The sequence below is a fragment of the Chenopodium album genome, chromosome 11 (genome assembly GCF_948465745.1).
Source record: "Chenopodium album chromosome 11, dcCheAlbu1.1, whole genome shotgun sequence".
Classification (NCBI taxonomy): domain Eukaryota; kingdom Viridiplantae; phylum Streptophyta; class Magnoliopsida; order Caryophyllales; family Amaranthaceae; genus Chenopodium; species Chenopodium album.
Window position 1 is genome coordinate 59,805,741 of NC_137844.1, and position 22,183 is coordinate 59,827,923.

Genomic DNA, 22,183 nt, shown 5'->3' on the forward strand with positions numbered 1-22,183 from the left:
CTTCATTTATTTTTTTTCACATATTCGATCATCAAATATGGGAGTATTAGGGAAGATGGAAGTTGAAGTTGATATCAAGTCATCAGGAGATGTGTTTCATGAATTGTTTGGTAACAAACCTCATCATATCTCCAACATCACTCCTCAAAAAATCCATAGCTGCGACGTGCATGAGGGAGAATTTGGCAAGCCTAACTCTGTCATTTTCTGGAATTACTCCGTTGGTAATATTTAAATGCAAACTTTTTGCTTCACAATTATTTAACTATAACTCCCCACTTCATAAATACGTAGTATTTTTTTTCAACTTATACATGCTAAAGTTTGTTCATCAATAATACGGAGTAGATGTTGAAAACTTGAAATAATTACATGCATATAGAGTACTATATATACTCGTATCATTATGTCCTTATATAACAGAGTAGAAGTACTAATTTCTAGGTTTTTAACTAAAAAAAGAACCAAAGGTTTATTTTAATAATAAGATGAAAGGCCTTACTGAACCATCTAACCGTAATAGAGAGGGGAGGTAAGGGAATCCCCCTACTCCCAAACATTTTGTAGTTGGTGGGGCTCGAACTTATGACCTCAAAGTCACAAGGTGAGTTCCCTACCAACTAAAGCTTGCTGAACAACTAGACTTATACGGAATAACTTTATATAAGCTTATGTCCCATACAATCTCAAATCTTAATTTGACACCAACATTTGACATATAATCGAGCTTACATACACTACCAATGACTACTTATTGGACATTGTGGATCACCACTGATTCTTTACATATCGACCTCCACTTGACTAGTTTCTAATACCTATGTTTTTACTTTGCCACTTGTAAGTTTGTATTCCGATTCAATAATTTGTATCATATAAAAATTTATATCTATGTTTAAAAGTGTTTGCTTTTGCGTTATTGCAGATGGGGAAAAATGTGAGGCCAAAGTGGTAGTTGAAGCTATAGATGAGAAGAACAAGTTAGTGAGATTCAAAATAATAGAAGGTTCACTTTTAAAAGAGTACAAAAGTTTCGTAGTAACCCTCGAGGTGGTGGACAGGGGTGCAATCACTGCAGTTAAGTGGGCTGTTGAGTTTGAGAAGTTTGAAGACTTTGGGCCTTACCCAGTTAAACTCATGGACTTCATTATTGGAATGACAAGAGATATTGAGGCCCATCACTTGAACGAATGATGATTCATGAATTTATTCCAACAAATGTGTATTTCTGTTATTTGGTACTTGGTGTGTTGCTATTATGTGCATGTTATGATATACTTCGTATTTGCTTATCAAGTGTCAAACAAAGAAGTGAGTTTATATGTTTCATTTGGAGTGTGTAAGCTATTGTATCATAACATTAATAAAAGAGTTGAATTGTGATTAATTGATGAATTGTACTGTTTGGAAGTTGGCTCTTCAACTGTTTGAATTGTGATTAATTGGTTTAATACTCCGACCACACGCCGTTGCTTCTTCTACTACTTCGTTGCTGTCGGAGTGGAAACAAAATTTTCCCAACCCCCGCTTTGTTGATGCTTATTTTTTTGAAGTATGTAGTAGTATTCAACATAATGCATTAATGCACTTGGAGTTGTATTATATACGGAGTAGCTAATATAAACCTAGTAAAACTGTAAAAATAGATGATAAACTAAGTCATACCTCATACTTGCCTACTTGGTGTAGTTGTTAGGACTCTGACCTTATGACATCAAGCTTATGGATTCAACTTAAAAAATAAAATAAATAAATAAAAAAAGGTGATAGCCCTGATAGACTAAAGACCTCACTTAATAGGCCCAATTTTTATGGGCTAGGTGAGTTTTTTTTTTTTTAATGGACTTTAGGCCCTCTCTACCGAGCATATAAATGTTGCATGCTATATCCAATCAGATTTCGAAATGCCTATTTCTGGCATTTGGTCTCTTCCTGGTCCATATAATAATGATACATAGGATTAAGGCTACAAGCTAATTAATTGTACCTCACTAGAAAGATAAACACGACAATGTGTTTGTAGTCATATACTCAATAGCAGAGAAGCTTAATCATACCCAATTTGTTCTCGGTAGATTCTGATTTTAAAGAACAATTATCCTCCATAAAAATAGATGAATTAATACCCAATATAGCTAAACATTATATAACAAGTTAATGACAATAGATAACTTGTTTGGTTTAATAATACTTCGAATATAATACAATTATTATACTCTTTGTACTCTATTTTATGTGTGCCTCCAAATTTGTCAAAATTCTTATCAAAATTCCTTATTAGTGGCTAGAAATGCTAAACATTATTAAACATGTGATAAAACAAATAGGTTAATCAACACGTGTTTAAATTAGCTAATAAGCATTTTTTTTTTTTTTTTGTTTTTTTTTAGCTACAATCTAATAGACTCCAGACTATCGGATATGATTTTTACATACTCCGTAAAACTTACACGTTGCGTGATGCAAAAACTTTTGAAATGGGTTAAAGGATAAATATAAGTCCGTACTAGAAGAAGATAAATACAGTTAAAAAAACAATAAAGAAGATGAGTCATGAAAAATGAAAATGAAAAACCAAAGCAAATAGTGGCAATTTGGCAAAAGCAGAGTAGGCAAAATACAAATCCCTCCCAGCATTGCAGTTGGCAGAGCAACCCCGTTAGTGCACTACTGCAGCTTCTGCCAACATGAGAAAAGAGGAGAGAGAAAATCACAAAATCTGCCCATAATACGACAATTCCTTTTCGTACACTGCTCTCTGCTCACTCACTCACTCTACTAGTACTCACTCTACCACAATCAAACACACACACACACCATTTCTGATTTCCATTTCTCTTTCTCTCTCCTAATACGGAGTGCTCTGTTTTTCTAATTCTGAATTATGGTGGGTCTTTATTTAATTATTCAATTTTACTTTGTTCGTTTATGGTTTTAATATTGGACTAAATGCTTATTTGTTGAATTTAATCAGGTGGGTCTTCGTTCAATTCCGACATGGTTGGATGCTCTGCTTCATGAGAAATTCTTTGAGCCATGTTTGCTTCATTCTGATTCTTCTTCTTCTGATAAGAAATCTGAGAAAAACCTTTTCTGCTTTGATTGCTGCACTAGTCTTTGCCCTAAATGCCTCTTTCGCCACCGTAAACATGTCCTTCTTCAGGTTCTTCTTATTCATTCAAAAACACCTCCTTTTTTTCATTCAATTTCCTCTTTTTTTGAATTAAATTGTTGATTTTTTTTATTTTAAATTGATTAATAGGCGAGACGATACGTTTACAATGATGTTCTTAAATTGTCTGATGCTGAAAAACTCATGGATTGCTCTGGTATTCAAGTAAGTCTTTTCAATTTTCCCAGAAATAAACCCTGATTCAATTTTCCCAGAAATTATGAATCTGATTCAATCTGTTTTTTTCTGGGTTTGAATTGTATTATGATAAAAAGGGATACATAACAAACAGTGCAAAAGTGGTATTTTTAAGACAAAGGCCAAAATCTCGATTCAACAGAAGCCCAAGTACTGGGAATTGCTGCTTCACCTGCAATCGCTCTTTACAAGAACCTTTCCTTTTCTGCTGTCTCTCTTGCAAGGTATTTCAATTTCACTTTATTTTCTCCTGAATTTTAATTTTGATACTAGTATTTTTTTTTCAATTATGTTAATTTTCGGTTTGTTGAAATTATTGAAGGTGGAGCATATAATATCAACACAAGGGAGCTTAAGAATCAACGTATCAGACCACAAAATGTTGGGATTTTCAGACATTGACGAGTTTCAAGTAGTAACACCTGAATCAGTCCTTGACTCGTCCGGTTCAATTCCAACATCTTCCGGTTCAACTTCAAGCAATGACCTTCGGACCGCTCTACTTTGCACAGCAACTACAGAAATTTTCAGGAAAAGGCGCAGTAATCTCACTGGTTTAGCTCGAACCGGTTTGAACCGCCCTAATTCTGTTGATTCAGCGTGTCGCCGATTAGCTGAACCGGTTGAACACAGTCACAATTCTCTGAACCGGAGGAAAAAAGGAGTGCCAAACCGGTCTCCTCTCTGCTGAAACTGAAGTTTCTGAACACAAAAACCAAAAAAAAGGAAATTTGTCAAGAGGGAAATTATTGGTTAGTTTTTCAGTAAAGGGTTTTACTATTTTTAGGTAGAGGGGAGTAAATTTTTGTTACTTTCCCAATTTTGTAGATGAGGTTAAAAAGAAATATTTACTGATTTGGGGATTTAAAATAGGGCAGCTAATTTGAATAGGTATAGTAATTTTCCACAAGATACTTGGATAGAAAATTAACTCAAATCTTTTTATTAGTGGTTGAACTTTTATCTTTACTCTTCTATTACTAGTACTTTTGATTATTCTTGTTATTGCATTAATGTTTTTACCATATTAAATGTTGGTTTCTTTGATTTTAGAATGGTTTCTTTTTTTATGTCTTGATGAGTATGGGGATCAACAATTTTACTACGGAGTATGGTTTCTTTATTTAGCTTATGCATCTTGGATTCTAGGGAGCATGCTATTTCATCCATTGTGATTTTAAGTGAAGTAATGAACATACAATTGGATCATTTTGTACCTCATTTTGGAATCACTTTTCTCGATATTTCAACTATTATTATCAAGACATGATCAATACATTTGATACGGAGTAATTTAGTCATTTTAGCTTTTATGACTACACAAAATGATGAAATATTCTAGTATGATTTTTAACGTGAGTATTGGTGTTGTAATAACTTTTAAGAGTTTTCTTGTTACACATCACTATGTTACGTAGGAGGTAAGACGGTTGAGTGATATTGCACTCGTATTGAAATCATTTAATTATAAACTATTGACTCTCTGATGCAAGAAAATGCAACATTTATTGAGAAAAAATTGCAACTTTAAAAAATAAATAACGATAGCTTTAGAATTTGTGATAAGTGAAGGGTCCACAACCTTACTTCCCAAATGGACCCAGTGTCCCAGCCCAAGACCCAACAAAACAGAAAGGTAAAAAAAAAAAAAAAAAGGGAAAAATGATTGATACTAGTCGTACTAAATAGCTGGGTTTGGCCAGTAATCAGTACTTGAGTAGGGACTGGACAGAAAAAAAAAGGCCCAAGACCCCAAATTGTGGGCCTAGTTGGATCACAGCATCTATAAGTGGGGCCTTTAAAAGCCTCTTACCAAAAAGCAGATTTATACGTGAACTGGATTTGAATTAATATTGTTTTCAGAATTTGGTTTGTGTTACTGCCTTCATTTACTCCATTACAAATACTACGTAACATTAATCAAATGACAGCCCAATGCACATAGCCATATATGCTAACAAACTCAGCTATTGCAGAAAAATGCAAAAAACAAAACAAATTTTATTATCTATGCAAGTATGGAAAAATTATATTCATGCTGGTACGTACTAAGTATATGTTTTGATGCCACTGCTGGTTATTTTTTCTTTTCGGAAGATATGTATGACATAAACGATCTTGAGTCAATAATTTTGTACCAAAGTTTGAATCAGAGTGCCGAAGAGGCAATCACAGTACTGCTTTCGACAGGAAAGTACTGCTTAAAATCTTCATAGGCTTGCGATTTCCAGTCTTCATCGTCCCATTCATCACGGTACGTCTCTGGTTTAGCTCTCTTGCGGAGGCTAGCTGCACGATACATTCCCTTTCTCCATTCCTCGATGAGAGGGCTAGCAGTCTCCGTAGCAAGCCAATCATCATAATCAAACTGCCAGGATTTTAGTCAGTCAGATATGCAGTATCTTCTAGGGATGAGGTATTTAGAAATTCCATATCAAAATCAAGTAAATGTCCAGGTTGGCTGTTGACTAGTATCTGAATGAATCATGAAGATGAATGAAGGAAAAAGAGGGAAAGGGCGATGACAACCAAGGAATGAGGAGTTTGAAACATATAAGCACAGGGGACAATATCTATTGAGCTCTAAGACATGCAAAAGAGACTTCTGCCAGCCTCGATTTCCATTAGCTGACTTCAAATTAAATACTATGTAAACAAAAGAGAAATTCACAAGATGATCAATAGTTTGCAAACACAGTAGCATAGCACTATATTTTTAGTGCGTCTGCGACTATGAGCAAGCATTCATAAGTTAGATATGGAAATTGTTCTTATTGAGCAAAATTTACCTGATAATGACCAATGTTATGAGTATAATGCTTTGGAACTCCTGCAGCATCCAATTTTGAGTAGTAAGATTCTATATCTTCCATCATCTTCTCTTCTGACGGGAGGGACATCCGACCTGATAAAGCACCTGCTATCCACCTACTTTGAAGTTCACAGAGAATAAAAGGGACAACCTGTCGCCAATATTCAGAAATTCTTACTTATTTGGTCCAACCATCTGGCAATGAGACCATGATCTCCCAAGAGACACAAGTCCACAACAAAAAACAATACCAGGAGAAATTCTTACCTTCCATGGGAGGCCAACAAAAGAGATCCCTGGGGCTAATGCAGGTGGAAATACATGCTTGTACAGTGGCCCCACACGATTATCATCGACATTTACAGCACCAATGTTATGAAGAAAAGGGAAATGATACTTGTAGCTGAAAGAATGTTGCAGATAAATTACTATATAGTGATATTCTGCTTGTTGCTTAAAGAATGTTGCAGATAAATTACCATATAGTGATATTCTGCTTGTTGATTAAAATTTTTTTTTTTTGTAAAAAAAAAAAAACATACAAGTAATCAGAGAATCGAGAGAGTTTCAAAATACCCCGTGCAGTGGAGAATGACTTGTGCAAGCACCACACTTCCATCTTGAAATGTGACTCTACCATCTTCATGGGCTCTTTCTATCTGCATAAGTGTTTCTGTTAGAATGGCAGGCTATCAGCTAATCGCCTTCAGAAGGGGCAAACAATGCCATCGACATACTTTCCAATGATGGCTATCTATATCTTACCCTAGGTAAGTGCTTTTACCATTGGATGGAGCCACAAGTTATCATAACCAGGCTGCTTTGCGAAACTTCCTTCTGGTTTTGATCTAGATACTACATGGACTTCTTTGGCAAATTTAGCAAGGTCCCTGCATAGATCGACAGCACTTGCAGAACTCCCTATCAGGACTATAACCTGGTAAAAGCAGAAATAGATTGCCAAAATCAGAATTATTAGCAAAGCAAGTTACTCCAACAAAGGGGGAAAAGGAGGGGCCAATATGCTTTTCTTTCTTCCTACTGATACAAAAGCTCACTACGCTTTGATCACAATAGCAAGGAACACTGGCGTTCCCAATCAGGAAGCCAAGTTCTGACAGCATGTAAATCAGCTCAACAACCTCTCTATGGTCCATGGAAGAACGTACATCAAGACATCAGGTGAGCTTAAATTACAAGTATAAAGCATGACAGAGTTCATTGCAAAGAATGCTGCAAGGCATTTCATTGAATAACAAAAAAGACTTCATATGCATAAACACTTATCACCCCATAGATTTCAAGGTACAAAGAGAACACAACCAAAGAAAATAGAAAACAAGGCACATACTTGGTCTCGATAGGGCTCAGGAAGACGATAATGGTGGCTATGTATTTGCTTCCCTGGCCAATGCTCAATGCCTGCAAGATATAAATCATATGAAAATATACAATGAGAAAAATATCAAGATCTTTAATATAAAAAGGGAGCCAACAGTAGCAGTTAATAAAGTACCTGGAATTTCAGCAACCCGTGGTTCAGTATAATGTCCGTTACAAACAACCACAGCATCATAAGTTTCATTAAATTCACTACCATCATTTCCAACTTGCATCCTATATTTCACCTTCCAATTACCTTCAGTCTCCAAACCAACATGACACACCTCTGTCTGATAACGAACCAACTCGTGTAACCTAAACTCATTAGCAAAGTCTTCTAAATATCTCAACACCTCTTGATGACCTGGAAACCTCCGTGGATCTCTGTCCGTCTTTCCTGCAAGAAGACCAGCATAACCCATCAACAATATGTCTAGATAGACAATTCCTCAAGTCTAGTAATTATTGATACACTCTCCGTATATCTTAAAGCCTATTTTTCCATCATATAATACACTCCTCTTAAGGTGTATATTTTGCGCAAAGTTCATTCAATCACCAATTCATTTTAAAAGTATTGTATGGACATTGGTATTCACCAATCTCATAAATTTTCCTAGGGTTCATATATCAAAGATTTCACTTTAAAAGATGTACAATTAACAACAGTAGGCTAACTGAAACTAGAATAAGTATTCGATAATGAGTTGTATTCTTCTGGATGCAAGCATTTTGCAGCTGAGTGTGTCATTAAATTGGATAAAACAATGCCCCAATTCGAAAAACGTAACCTAATTAGTAATCACCAATTCAAACAAACAAAACATAGCATTTGAATAAACACTGTTGAAATAATCAAATTCTAGCATTTGAATCATTATTCATTACATTAGAGAGAAAGAGAGTTACAAACCAGAAGCAACAAAGGGAAAATCACGAAAACCCATAACTTCTCTAGGAAGATTAGTGCGGAGAGAACTGTAGAGGCTAGAATGAACGATTTTCCGAGTCGGGTCGAGACCAAGTGGGTCAGACTCAACCTCCGGCGAGTAGACCCAGGTTCCACCCAGTTGGGGCCCACGCTCGAACACGACCACCTTATGACCTTCTCTTCGAAGCTCCCGCGCCGCCACTAAGCCGGCAGCGCCGCCGCCAACTACGGCGACTTTCTTGGGTGTCAGCTGGATTGGCGTCATTGGGATCGTAGAGCCTTGCTGAAATGATACTGTGTTTAATTTTATCATCGTAATCAAGGAGTACAAGGATAAAATACCTTTATTTTGTGGTTGTCAATTGTCATTAAATTTCTCTCAAAATAAATTAGTCCACCACTCCACCAAATTAAAATGACATTTTTTTACCCCTTCATTTGTTTGTACGCTAAAATATTTTGGATAGAATCTAATATCATATCATATAACTAATATATAAAGCTAAACTTTTAGCCAGGTCACGAGATAACGACACTTAGCGTTTCAACTTTTTGTGTTAGTTTATAATTCTGTTTGGATAGAATTTTAGGATAAAATTGTTAGTTTAGAGTTTTATTTTCGATAAAATACCAATATTTCAGATGTACAAATTAAATTATAATTTTATTCAAAAAAAATTATTAGATTGTAATTCTCTTTCAACTCTTCGCCAAGTGTCGCGCCACATTAAATAATTTAAATAGACAAACCCGTAGCAAGGGCAGGGCTGGTGGGGCACCTGCCCTGGGCCCAATATTAGGAAGCCTAATTTTTATTGAAGTTAGGGCCCAAAATAACAAAGCTATAAAGAGATTAAATCCTATAGTAGTTTGATCAGAATATACATATAACTACGTCGTATAATAATTTCTTTTTTCTTTGGTTTCCCTCACCCTAGATTATTGCACATAATATTCAGATTCCAAAACTAAAGTTAACCACGCAATCATGCCTATAATTAATCATTCACAAATCCCCATATTTCACTTTTTTTTAATTCTTTTCAAATTCTACCCATATTCTTTTCCAATTTCATATTAAATACAAATCCCTCTTTCCTAATGAGTAGTAATTATATCAATTGAAGATGAATAATGTAAGCAAACAATGATATATCGTCTCAATATTTAACAAGAAAGCTTTCAGTTATATGTAATCGTCCTTTGAAATTCTTAATTCACCAGCATTATATTACTTCTTACAATTATATTTCAAAATAAAAAAATATACTACGTAACAAAATGTTAATAAAAGGAAACTTTTTTGTTTTATATATATAATTTTTATTTTTTGAGAGCTTTGTTAGCTTTTTATTTTTCAAATTTGATATGTGTAGTTAAAATTGAGGAATCTTTTGTTTTGTATACCTTAAAGTTTTAACAGGGCCCCAAATTAAATATTCGCCCTAGGCCACCAAAATCTCAGAAACGGCCCTGTAAATAGACTTCATAAAATAAAAAAAAATAAAAAAGTTAGATTAGAATTCTGATTGGATAGAATTTTAGGATAAAGTTGTTAGTTTAGAGTTTTATTTTCGATAAAATACCAATATTTCATATGTACAAATTGAATTATAATTTTATTCAAAAAAAATTATTAGATTATAACTCTAAAAAATTATTATAAAAATTTATTTTTTTATATCATATTATTTTTTTGAGCGAAGGAAGTAGTTTAAAGCGTAAAGCATCCATTTATAATATATACTAATCGGTTAAAGTAATATACTTCACAATCCAATAGAATTTTATTACTATGTAGACCTGTCAATTAGGGTCGGGTCATGAGTCATCTTCGATTGGGTCACTTCAGGTTACGAGTCAAGAAATGTCCAACCCTTGCCCAAAGTTTTAGATTCGGATCAACCCAACGGGTTTTGAACATTTATTTTATTTAATTTATTTTTTGCTAATTTTTTATTTTTTTAATGTATAAAATTAAATCGAACATTTCCACCAACATTATTATTAGTCATTACATGCCTACTAGATATCAAATCGTCACAAAACCACGTCAATTCCTAACTAATTTTGTATCAATGATATGTTTTAAAATTTGACATATAGATTAAAAATTTATCTTAAAATTCAATAAATAACCCGGGCATCGCACGAGACACAAAACTAGTATATATATATATAAAGGGGAGTTAAATCCCGAGGTTTTAGAGAGTCATGTAGGATTTACTTTTCTTATCACGTCAGGTATGATTATAAATTTTAGTTGTAGCCAATTAAATAAGAGATTATTAATTTCTTTTAGAATTAATTAACTCAAATACCACGCAAGCAAAATTGGCGAATGATATTTTTAAGTTTAAATTAATTAAATATAAAATATTATCTTTTGATATTAGGAATTTTATCTAAATATATAACAAATTTAAGCACATAAATAAAATAAAATTAAATTAAAAATTCAAATAAATCGTAAAACGCATGGGCTTCATCTAGTACTATTTTGTTCTGGAGTACAAAAAGTAATAGCATTAGATTTTTGTTTACTAATCTTATAAATTACTGATTTATTAAAAATAACATAAATCAATGACAACTCATTGTAGAATTTGTTGTAACTTGTAATTTATCAACCTTAATTTTCTATTCATCATATTTGCTTCTTTTGTTTATTTTAACGTATATTTTTGACATGACACACTTCGTCAAGTTACAAATTATGAGTAACAAAAAATAAAATAAATATTAAGAAAAATAATAGATGTAACCCTAAGAATAAATTACACCAATTTTAAAAGATGTATTTATGCTTGTATATAGTTTTGAAAGGATTACATATTATAATTACGGAGTAATAAAATATAAGTATTAAACATAAATTACACTTTGAATACGTAACACTAATTTATATATTGAGATAGGAATATATTGTGATATGATATTATGAGAATTCATATGAGATATTATTGTGAAAAGATATATGTCATATATTATGATAAATTTAGGAAGATAAGATAATTAGGAATATTAGGGTTAGATATTCCTATTGTCTATATATATATATATATATATATATATATATATATATATATATATATATATGATTGGAGTAATTCTTCCGTAGTTTATGTAGATGAACTAATTATAATGGTACTAGCAATTAGAGGTGTCAAACCCGAACCGACCCGAAAAAAATTATCCGTTTCGAACTGTAACCGATCCGATTTGATCCGAGAAATTCAAGACCCAAACTCGATCTGTAACCGAACCGAACTCAACCCGAATCCGAACTTGACCCGATCCGAACTTAACCCGGCACCGATTTGATCCGACCTGAACTCAACCCGAATCCGATTTGACCCGACCTGAACTCAAACCGAACCGATTTGACCCGATTTGAGCTCAACCCGATCCGAAATTGACCCGACAAATAATCGATCAGATCCGATCTGTTTTGACCCGAACTGATATTAACCCGACCCGATTTTAACTCGATTTGATTTTTACCCGATCCGAATTTAACCCGACCATGATTGATTATTGACCTTTTTATTCAAGTTCTTATACTATATATTTACTAATTATTAATAAGTTAACTTTCTTACTACAAAGAAATAGTTTGGAGTCTTAAGTTTACTACAAACCCATCACATGAGACAATTTGACCAAAAAGTAGGCGGGGTCCATATAAAGAGCTCCCTCTTCCTATCTCTCTCCTTTTTTCTCTCTCTACCATGTGTTTTTAGAATATTTTAATCGTTGTTATGTATTTACAAATACATAACATTCCTTCATTACTACTTCCTCTACAACTGTGCATTATCCTAGAATTATAGGCATTATGCATCGTACGGTTATATACGCACTACATACATATGCAATAATTTATGCTCAAATAAAAAGAATGTACATGGTAACAATTAACTATCACTATGTATAATGTCAAGTTTTTAATATAAAAATTGAATTAGTATTAAAGTAATTCTAACAACTCTAACAAATATTTTATACAAATTGAATTAGTAATAAACTAAACTAATAGTACAAAACTCATAACCTCACAAGATTGTACAATTGATGAAGAGTTGTAATCTTGTAATAACCTTAAAAAATTGATATTCTATTTTGTATATATCACCATATGTAACTATTATTACTCATCAATATATCACTAGCTCGGTCTCACTTATATAGGTATGATAAGTTATCGATAATTATTCAATCTCAATCTTCCTTTAAGATAAAAATTATACATAACTTGATCAAATGAGAAAACTAAAACTTCGTCCTTCATAATTAATAATCATATTGAACCAATAATAAGGTAAAAACTCAATAATATCTCTAGATTAAAAATAACCTTATTTGGATATGAATTTGGTCAGCTTGACCAAAATCCAGCCAAACACAAAAAGGAATTGAATCGAAACTGACCATTTAATGAATCAACGGATCAACCTTATCTTAATCAAATCAAACTTGACCGAACCGAAATCATCCGAACTTAAATCAACCTGACCCAAATTCATCCGACCCGAAGTTATCCGGTTAAACCCGTTTTAAACCCGATCCAAATTTATCCGAACCGAAAGTGAACCGATTTGGAGTTGACCCGACCCATATCCGACCCGGACTCGAAAGACCATGATCCGAATTTGACCCGACCCGAATTTGACCCGATCCGACCCGATCCGAGTTAAAAGGATAATTTTGATCCGAACATATCCGACCCGAGCAGACCCGACCCGAACAGACCCGACCCAAACTTCATCCGGTTATCCGAATTGACACCTCTACTAGCAATCTAGCATAATTTGATGATAGCCGTGATAGGTGCTACATAAGCATGATTAGGGACCAAAAGTCCAAGTAATTATGTATCTACGAGACTACGATCTATGGAGTATTATATAAAATCCCCAATTCCCTAAGATTAACTGGTGTCCACATTCTTACACTATTCTCAAAAGTCCTGAATAATGGAACTAGATACTCTGCTTAGCTTAAAATGGAGTAGTATATTTGATTAATTGGCAGTAATCTATTTTGGAGTTTGAACTTTATTTAGACAACCCCATGTACTACGACCTACGAGAGTACAAGTAGCTTCTTGATTAACCCAAAACCTAGGGACCATTTATCCGGAAAACATGCTCCTTCAGAAATGTTTGTATACTTCTATATACCTTTTCCAATTCACTTTTACTTGTAAGGATTTGTAACAGTTTAATTAAACTGTGAGAGACTAAGAGTTTGCAATTATAAGTATAAAGTAGAATTATATGGTAAACATATTGATTTTATGTACGTAAATGTTTATATACCAAATAAGCTAGCTCTAAATGTCTATGCAACACTTCTTCCTTTTTTTTTTAACTTACAATACTACATTATGAAAAACATAAGCTAAGTGCATTATTGCTGAGCACTTTAGCCTATAAGCAAAAGTGTCGTTCCACATTGTTAAGCCTATGAACAAATCCACATGATGATTCTATGATACCCATCCTTAAAACTACTATCATAAAATTTTATGAGTGGTGGATTTGGAACCATACATTAAACGGATATAAAAATAAAGGGAAGTATTGGAATAAGTATTCTCCATTGGAAAAAAAAAAAAATCTTCCACTTTGAAAATGATTTTATTTTGATGAAATCAAATTGTTTGCAGCGGAATGAAAAGAGTATTACAAATTTACAATATATACATTCAAGTCTATATTTCAGTATAAAAAAAAAAAAAAAAATCCTCCAACATAATTGGGTTGTGTACTTGTGCAATTCAGATCTAATTTCCAATATATAAAAAATTGAAAATGGCACCATGCTATATGGAAAAGATCCTGAATTTCAAAGGATTAATTCTCAGGTACCCAAATGCCGGCCTTCTTTCTTCCCACTAAGTACAACTGCACAACTATAATAATATGATCAATATCATATTATCTGGATATTAATATGGATTTGTCGTGTTAAGTCAGCTACGTTGCCCCCCCCCCCCCCCCCCCCCCCCTTTTTTTATATTTCTTCTTTTTTTTTTTTCTTTCTTTTGGCTGAATTATTATTTGCTAATGGTACTTGGGTGTGGACCAATTAGGATGAAGAAGTAATTAGTTTAATTACCATGATCTAACAACAATAATCCACTCACTTCCTTAATAGTTGGGATAGCTCTCCTTTGTAACTTTTGTTCCCTGTCCATATTTTTGGTCATTATTTAATTTGTCTATTTCACTCATACTAATCATCATGCATGCTCTTGCTTAGATTATCTTAATTTCAGGTTTGGATTAATTTGAGTGTTGCATGAAATGATGACAGAAAAAAGTATCCAATTTATTAGAAAATCATAATCTAGCATTCTAGCAAGTGGCAACCATTTAGGTTAGTCCGGGTAAAAATAACAAAATTACAGAGTTGGTGTTTGATTGCATAGGTGAGAGATCTTGTTTCGATAAAGAATTTTTCTTTTCGGACAATTGGTTCATATCTTGTCATACTGAATATCACGAGTATGAATCATTTTAACCTATCTTAGCTATTTACTTATATACATGGAGTAAGATTTGAATTAGGTTATAAAATCATGCATATAGACAATATAGTATGTGATTGGTAATAATACTAATAATTTAACAATATGCTAGTTTTTATGTTGACTCTTTGGGGAGGGAAGGGGAGATGTGAGACGTGAGATTGGTGAATGTGTACAGCATGTAGGGGTACAAGCTAGCTAGCGTCCAACATGTGGTTTTCTAGAGAACAAGTTGCCTTATTGAGTAATATATCATTTAGAGAACAAGTAGCAAGCTATTATAACTAGTTACACAAGGACTTTGGATGATCTCTTCGTTTAGTTACCTTATTTCATTAGTTATTCGGTTATTTCCATTTGTTAACATACTTATAATTTCTGTAAGGTTTTTTGTATGTACACAATTTTCACTATCTCCTCTTGTCATAAAATAAAATAAAAATTTTGCTATCTAGAACTATAACTAGAAATCCTTGAATGGTGTAGCCTTCTTTTTTTTTTTTTTTTTGAAACCAAGGTCTAGCCTATTAATAGTAAGAACTTAGGGCCTATTCTCTTCAAATTATTTTCATTTCAGTTCAGCTTCAATAAGTTCAGTTCACTTTAGTTCTTAATTTCCTTCTCTCATAAAATATCTAATTCAGTTCAGTTTTTAATTTCCTTCTCTCATAAAATATTCAGTTCAGTTCAGTCAATCAGAACAGGCATTTAATGGATTTTCTATTCCTTCTTAATTGTTGATATACTTTCTCAATTCTTTTTAATTTATAACTCTTTGAATTTCACTTACGCTTACTAATGCATAATTTCAAATGTTGCTATTAAAAGAGAACGAATAAAGTATTTGCTTAACGTGTGATAATAAGGTATTGAGCAACATTAAGATAGGATCGGATATTCGAGTAAGCAGTAATTTTTTTTGGAAAATCATCAAAATCGATAACCACCTTGAATTTGATCATTTTACTAATCAACCTATACATTACTCACTAAATGCTATAGATGAAGTAAATCAAAGGAAATGAGACCATACCTACTAATTGAGCTACATCATAATACAAATTCAGCTTAATTCATCGATTAAGTTCCAAGGTTTGAATCATCAATCTCATACTCCTACTCGTTTATTTTCCCCATTCACACTCCCAAACAGTGTTTATCCTGCTAACTCGAAAAATTTGACGAATCTTAATGAAATTTTATGTTGGTAAATTGGTAATGCCCTTCATATTTTATTTACCCAAAAAAAACTTGTATCATGACTTAACTTGTACCCTTTTCAGATGAAACAAAAACTATTACTTTTCATGATGCTAATACTCATCACCTTAAAGTGCTTAATTGAAAAAACTTTAGTGGGGTCAATTCTCGCAAACCTTTCAACTTTACTCCTCTAACGATACTAAATAAAAAGGATTTATTTTAGTTAGTTATGCAATAATCATGAAAGTTAAAGGGCTAGACGCCCAAGACTCTACCATATCAAGTGAGCATAACTAAAGTAAGGACTAAGGAGTATCCAATAGATATAAGTCATAACTATTGACGTTCTGTGAACTAAATATGCAAATAATGGGATCACATGTTTTGTTTATGGGTAGTTTTTACCAGAGTAACATACTACCTCCATTTTTTTAGTTGACGTTGTTTGACTTTTACACTATTTACAAACTACACTTTGACTAGCATTTGTGATTTATAGCTACGACAAAACATAATCAAGTGGAATCTTGTTTAAATCGCTTCAATGTATATTTTATTAATATCCACTTTTTATAATTTTACAATGTCGAGAATTAGAGATATTAATCATCAAAATAGTGCGTTGACAAGCGTAAAAAGAGAAAGGTGTCAACTAAATAAAAATAGAGGAAGTATTAATTACTTGGCCATAAATAATTTGAAACATATTTATATGGGAATCTCAAAAATAAAAATGGGCAATGATATATATTATATAGCCCTAACATTAAATATACTTTCTAAAATGGAATTAAGTTGGAAATTTATGATAAAAGTATGTGTAAATCGGAGTAATTAATTTTAATTTATTCTTAATATATATTTTTTTAAAAAACTTTGTATAGCCCTAAGGGTTATGTTTATCATTTTCCAACAAAAATATATATATGAGATTGTGTCATTTTATTCCGATGTCAACTACTCCTTCCGTTTTGTAATAATCGCAATACTTTTACTTTTGCACTATTCGATCATATGCTTACTTTGATTATATTTTTTACCAATATATAAAAAACATATGTTGCCATGTAAAATATTTTTGGATTAGTCTTTAGGTATATTTTCATAGTATTAAACTATTAACCTTTTATAATTCTTAATATAGACTATAGAGTAATAATTGCAATTATATTATTAATGGTCAAAGTTGTGCATTGATATGTATGCCGGTCAAAGTATAATGATTATTATGAAACGGACGGAGTACTTAAATTGATTAAAATATTAAAGTTGATAGATAAGACTAAGAAGAGGTATGATTAAAAATCATCACAGCAATATAATACGGAATATTTGTCATTCTTAATTTTTTTTTTTTTTGAAAACAAGCAAGCTCATGTTAATCAAAGGGACAACGAGTCTATAAGTACATAGGGGGCAACTTCATTTGGGCAAAAGTTCTCCCAAATTTGTTCCACCTCGAAAGGAACGAGCTTAGCTAAGGAATGAGCAACACTATTGCCATCCCGTCTAACATGAGACCAAATAACAGCATTAAATTTCGTACACATGAAAAAAATATCTCCTAAGACTGTGTCAAGATCAGCCAAATTCCTTGCTCCCTTTGACAAACAATCAATCACAATTTTGCAATCGGATTCAAGAATGACGTCCCTGTGACCATACTTACTGCCCAACTTCAATGCTCGAAGGATCCCCTTAGCCTCAGCTATTTCAGGTGCCTAGAGAGCCCTTGTTCTTCTCGTTGCTGCCCATAGGATCATCCCTTCGCTATTTCTAGCAGTTATACCCAAACCAACCCAACCCTCCTCGGCAAAAGATGCGTAAGTGTTGATTTTAACAACACTTCTTAGAGGAGCAAGCCATTTGTTTGGGCTGCGATTGGGGTGGGGAGCCACTGCCTTGTAGATGCGTGAGGCATATTTATCAAAATCATCAACGTACCTGAAGACACGCTGAGTAATAATTTCATTTGGTGTGATTTTATTGTCAAAAATTTTCCGATTTCTCTCACCCCATAAACACCAAGTGAGAAACATGCCCCGCTGCTTTACCTTTTCTTCAAGCGGCTTCCAGCTAATCACCAAGTCACAGAGAGAAGAGGCAGTGCCCCAATTCATCATTTGTTCACAATTACAGTCCGACCAAAGATCCCTCACCCTGTACAGTCCAAAAGAGCATGCTTAACAGTTTCGGTAGCAAACACACACCATGGACAAGATGCATCATCAATTAAGTGCCTGTGAGAAAGAAGGCTTCAAGTGGGAGGAGTGCCCGAGCAAAGACACAAAAAGAAGTGTTTCACCTTAGGGGTTACCTTAGCTTTCCAAATTTCTATCCATGCCTGATGAAAGATATCAAGATCAGCACCTTTCCCAAGCAAGTACGCTGATTTTATAGTGTGATTCCCGGACATTGAAAAAGCCCAGCACAACTCATCACTCTGCCCAGATTCGTTGATGGGCTATGGATAAAATGTTGCGCCTATCTCTCTCGTTAAGGTTATTCTCAATGACATCGAAGCGCCACTCCCTTTTCTTCTCATCAATTAAATCACTCACCCGTTGCAAATATTCTGTAGCTGTAATAGTAAGGAACCGCCCCTTGGAATCAACAATCCATGGATCACTCCAAAGATTTATGCTCCGGCCATTACCCACCCTCCAAATAACACCTTCTTTGATAAGAGCTTTAGATGACCATATGCTACTGTAGGGTTTCAGGTACTCTAAGCGGAATTTCACGAGTCATATTCGTTCGCACCTAAATAGGATCTACAAGCACAACACATAAAGAATCACATAATACATACCTTTAACGCGTGATTTCCACAAGCGATTGACTGTCAATTAGGAAGATAATAGATCCCCAAGCGTTGCTACTCTACTTAGTCCACGGGATAGGATCGAACCTCCACTACTGCTAGGTAGTTGGGCACGAACACTTCGAACCACCTTCTACGGAGAGGGGAGGAGAAACCAACCACGAACACCACCACACCACCACCGTGCACCACCTTGCACCGGGCTGCCGTACGGCTGTACGGACGTGAGGAAGAGAATGAGAGAGAGATTGCGTGAAGCATTAGGGTTTGGTTGCTAGCTTGTCAATTTACAATTGACTGCTAATTGTATTATATCAAACCTTAGGCAAGGTCTCTATTTATACATCATATGTATAATTAGAGCCCAAACCAAGACCATAATATTCCCTCTTCAGTCCCATATGGTTGGCCACTCCATGAGGCCCAATAATGGGCTTCTTTCTTTTGTTCAATCCATCACCCTTTTGTGTGACCTTATAGGATCCATTCTATTGGGCTTTGGACTATTTGACTAGCCCAAACATCATTGATCACGTCTAGTAACAGATAATGACGACCCAAAAGAACGAACTTAATTATCTCCATAATTCGATCCATTATATATCTAGTAATTGCACTTGACAAAGACATAAATCCTTCAGCTACTCCAAGTGTAGCTTCCGACCAAACCAAGAGAAGAATCGAGGAAATCATTATTAGGATAGTACTTAGCCTTGAAGACACGCCCAAGAAAAGAGTTTGGAGCTAGCGTTAGGCTCCAAGCTTGTTTCCCTAGAAAAGCATCATTAAATACATCCAAATCCCGAAATCCCATACCTCCCAGACATTTGAGAGTGCACATAGAGTTCCGATTTCTCCAATGAATTTTCCTCTTTCCCTCCGATGATCCCCACCAAAACCTTGCCATAGAAAAGTGGATTCGCTGGATTATCGAGCTTGGGATTTTATAAACCCCCATCAAGTATGTTGGGATTGCTTGAATAACTGATTTGAGAAGAATTTCTTTCTCTGTTCTCGAAAGGAGTTTCTCCTTCCATCGTTGAAGCTTCTTCCAAATTCTGTCAAGAAGAGCTCTGGAAAAAAGCTTTCTTCGATCTACCCGTGATAGTCGGAATGCCAAGATATTTTTCATGTCTGTCCACCTGCCGCATGTGAAGGATGTTCATCAAATCTTCCCTTTGATTAGTCTTGACGACCCCTTTACTGAAGGACACCTCCGATTTCTCATAGTTAATTTTATGCCCGGATGCCTGTTCATATTGGTTGAGTATATCAACTACAGTCTGACATCCCTGTCGATTAGCCCTAGTAAAGAGTAAGTTGTCATCCGCAAAGAGAAAATGAGATATTTCTAGTCCATTGCGGCTGGCTTTAGCCCCATGAATTTTCCTCTCATGTACTTTATTCTTCAACATACTAGAAAACACATCAGCTACCAGAATGAAAAGATACGGTGAAAAGGGGTTTCCCTGCCGGAGCCCCTTAGTAGGAGTCACTGCACCACAAACTCCTCCATTTATCACAAAAGAGTAAGACACCAAGGAAGCATAATCCATCACCAAGTTCACCCATCTACCATCAAAACCCATAGTGAGAAGAAGACGTCGAAGGATACCCCATTCGACCCGATCATAAACTTTGCTCATGTCAAGTTTCATTGCCATGAACCCTTTTTTCCCCTTACTCCTCTTTTTCATCGTATGAAATAATTCAAGAGCAGTTAGAGCATTATCAGTAATTGGACAACCAGGGACAAAAGCACTCTGATTCTCCGAAACAATGTCATGGAGAATATTTTTAAGTCTCATGACAATCGATTTCGACACAAGTTTATAGAGAACATTACATAATGCAATAGGCTTGTACTCTGTAGTAGTAGTAGGTTTTTGCACCTTAGGAATCAACACAATATTAGTATTATTTACACGGCTAGGGGAGCAAACACCATGCAAAATATTACTAACAAACAAAGCAATATTATCACCAATAATGTGCCAAAATCGTTGGTAAAAGATAGCATGCATACCATTCGGCCTAGGAGCCTTGCAGGGGTGCATTTGTTTGAGTGCATTATAGATATCTTCCTTTGAGAAAGGCCGCATAAGTTCTCTGTTTGCCTCCTCGGAAATTCTCGGGGTCATGGAACCAAGAACCTCCTGAATAACATCATCAGTCGGGGTAGAGGAGGTGAATAAATTATCGAAATGTTTAGTGATGATCATTTTGATTCTCTGCTCATCTTCATGCCACACGCCATCCTCATCCAATACTCCACCAATAAAATTCTTTTTCTTACGTTGTGATGCCTTATGATGGAAGTATTTTGTGTTTTTGTCTCCATCTTGGACCTCCGTCATTCTAGATTTAATGTACCAGTAGGCTTCTAATTTTTCATTCAACTCGTCAAGATTTTTTTCGAGCCTCGTACATTCCTCAATGCTATTTGTCGAAGTTCTTCTCTGCTGGGCCGTACGGAGGGTCTGTTCTACCTCGAAAATCTGACGTTCAAGCTTGTGGAATTTCATTCCACTCTACACCCCAAGTCCACGGGCAACTGCTGCTATACGGTCAGGGGTTAAGTCCCCCATTGAATTTTCCCAGGCTTGTCTTATAGTCGCTTCACATGTGTCATCTAATAGCCAGCTTGTCTCAAACTTATAGAACTTCTTTTTCTTCTTTTTTGTGCCACGTGAAGCAATTTGAGAGAGTATAATAGTAGTGTGATCGGAAGTGTACCGGAGGAGGTGCTCCACTCTGAAATTTCGAAATAGGCTAACCCAAGCTTGAGAGGCAATGAACCGATCTAGACGATCCTTTACCCTACTGACAGGCTAAAGTCGTAATCACCTAATAAAAAATTATACCTAAATCCACTAACTATGTAGAAAGGGAAGAAGGGTCGAACCACAGGGAAACAAGTCAATTTATTCCTAATAAATCAATATAATCTAAATTATCAAGTAACCAAATTGTTATTGTAAAAGGGAACTAAACTACTAAGAGTGAAAGTGGGAAGGAATAAAAGTAGGAGGAAAATCAAGGAATAAAAGACCTAGGGAATAGGTTCACCAATAAATAATATTTCAGGGTAAAACATAATAATCAATCATCAATGCATCAATTAA

The 22,183-nt window shown here is 34.5% G+C and overlaps 3 protein-coding genes across 3 annotated transcripts; 2 read left to right on the forward strand and 1 right to left on the reverse strand.

The window, feature by feature from the left end:
• Positions 1–1,395, forward strand: LOC145569503 (MLP-like protein 31). The gene is made up of 2 exons (XM_081628843.1): positions 1–224; positions 926–1,395. The coding sequence occupies exons 1-2, from the start codon at positions 38–40 to the stop codon at positions 1,192–1,194; spliced, it is 456 nt and encodes a 151-aa protein (XP_081484969.1). The 5' UTR covers positions 1–37; the 3' UTR covers positions 1,195–1,395.
• A 1,097-nt stretch (positions 1,396–2,492) lies between these two features.
• LOC145569504 (protein RGF1 INDUCIBLE TRANSCRIPTION FACTOR 1-like) lies at positions 2,493–4,284 on the forward strand. Its single transcript, XM_081628844.1, has 5 exons — positions 2,493–2,887; positions 2,975–3,163; positions 3,263–3,337; positions 3,448–3,594; positions 3,693–4,284. Exons 1-5 carry the CDS (start codon positions 2,885–2,887, stop codon positions 4,059–4,061), a joined length of 783 nt encoding a protein of 260 aa, XP_081484970.1. The 5' UTR covers positions 2,493–2,884; the 3' UTR covers positions 4,062–4,284.
• A 910-nt stretch (positions 4,285–5,194) lies between these two features.
• On the reverse strand, positions 5,195–8,864 carry LOC145567994 (flavin-containing monooxygenase FMO GS-OX-like 4). Its single transcript, XM_081627433.1, has 8 exons — positions 8,479–8,864; positions 7,699–7,962; positions 7,534–7,604; positions 6,967–7,119; positions 6,759–6,841; positions 6,450–6,585; positions 6,160–6,333; positions 5,195–5,738 (listed from the first exon to the last, which is right to left on the reverse strand). The coding sequence occupies exons 1-8, from the start codon at positions 8,807–8,809 to the stop codon at positions 5,520–5,522; spliced, it is 1,431 nt and encodes a 476-aa protein (XP_081483559.1). The 5' UTR covers positions 8,810–8,864; the 3' UTR covers positions 5,195–5,519.
• Positions 8,865–22,183: the final 13,319 nt, after the last annotated feature.

What these genes read in the sequence shown, in the direction of transcription:
- LOC145567994 (XM_081627433.1), bottom strand. Translation starts at nt 8,809, where the DNA reads ATGATAAAATTAAACACAGTATCATTTCAGCAAGGCTCTACGATCCCA. An exon ending in ACGGGTTGCTGAAATTCCAG is followed by an intron (nt 7,605 to 7,698) that starts GTACTTTATTAA and finishes TATATCTTGCAG; the next exon opens with GCATTGAGCATTGGCCAGGG. An exon ending in GTCATTCTCCACTGCACGGG is followed by an intron (nt 6,586 to 6,758) that starts GTATTTTGAAAC and finishes ACATTCTTTCAG; the next exon opens with CTACAAGTATCATTTCCCTT.
- LOC145569503 (XM_081628843.1), top strand. Translation starts at nt 38, where the DNA reads ATGGGAGTATTAGGGAAGATGGAAGTTGAAGTTGATATCAAGTCATCA. An exon ending in TTTCTGGAATTACTCCGTTG is followed by an intron (nt 225 to 925) that starts GTAATATTTAAA and finishes GCGTTATTGCAG; the next exon opens with ATGGGGAAAAATGTGAGGCC.
- LOC145569504 (XM_081628844.1), top strand. An exon ending in TGGATTGCTCTGGTATTCAA is followed by an intron (nt 3,338 to 3,447) that starts GTAAGTCTTTTC and finishes TATGATAAAAAG; the next exon opens with GGATACATAACAAACAGTGC. An exon ending in TCTGCTGTCTCTCTTGCAAG is followed by an intron (nt 3,595 to 3,692) that starts GTATTTCAATTT and finishes AAATTATTGAAG; the next exon opens with GTGGAGCATATAATATCAAC.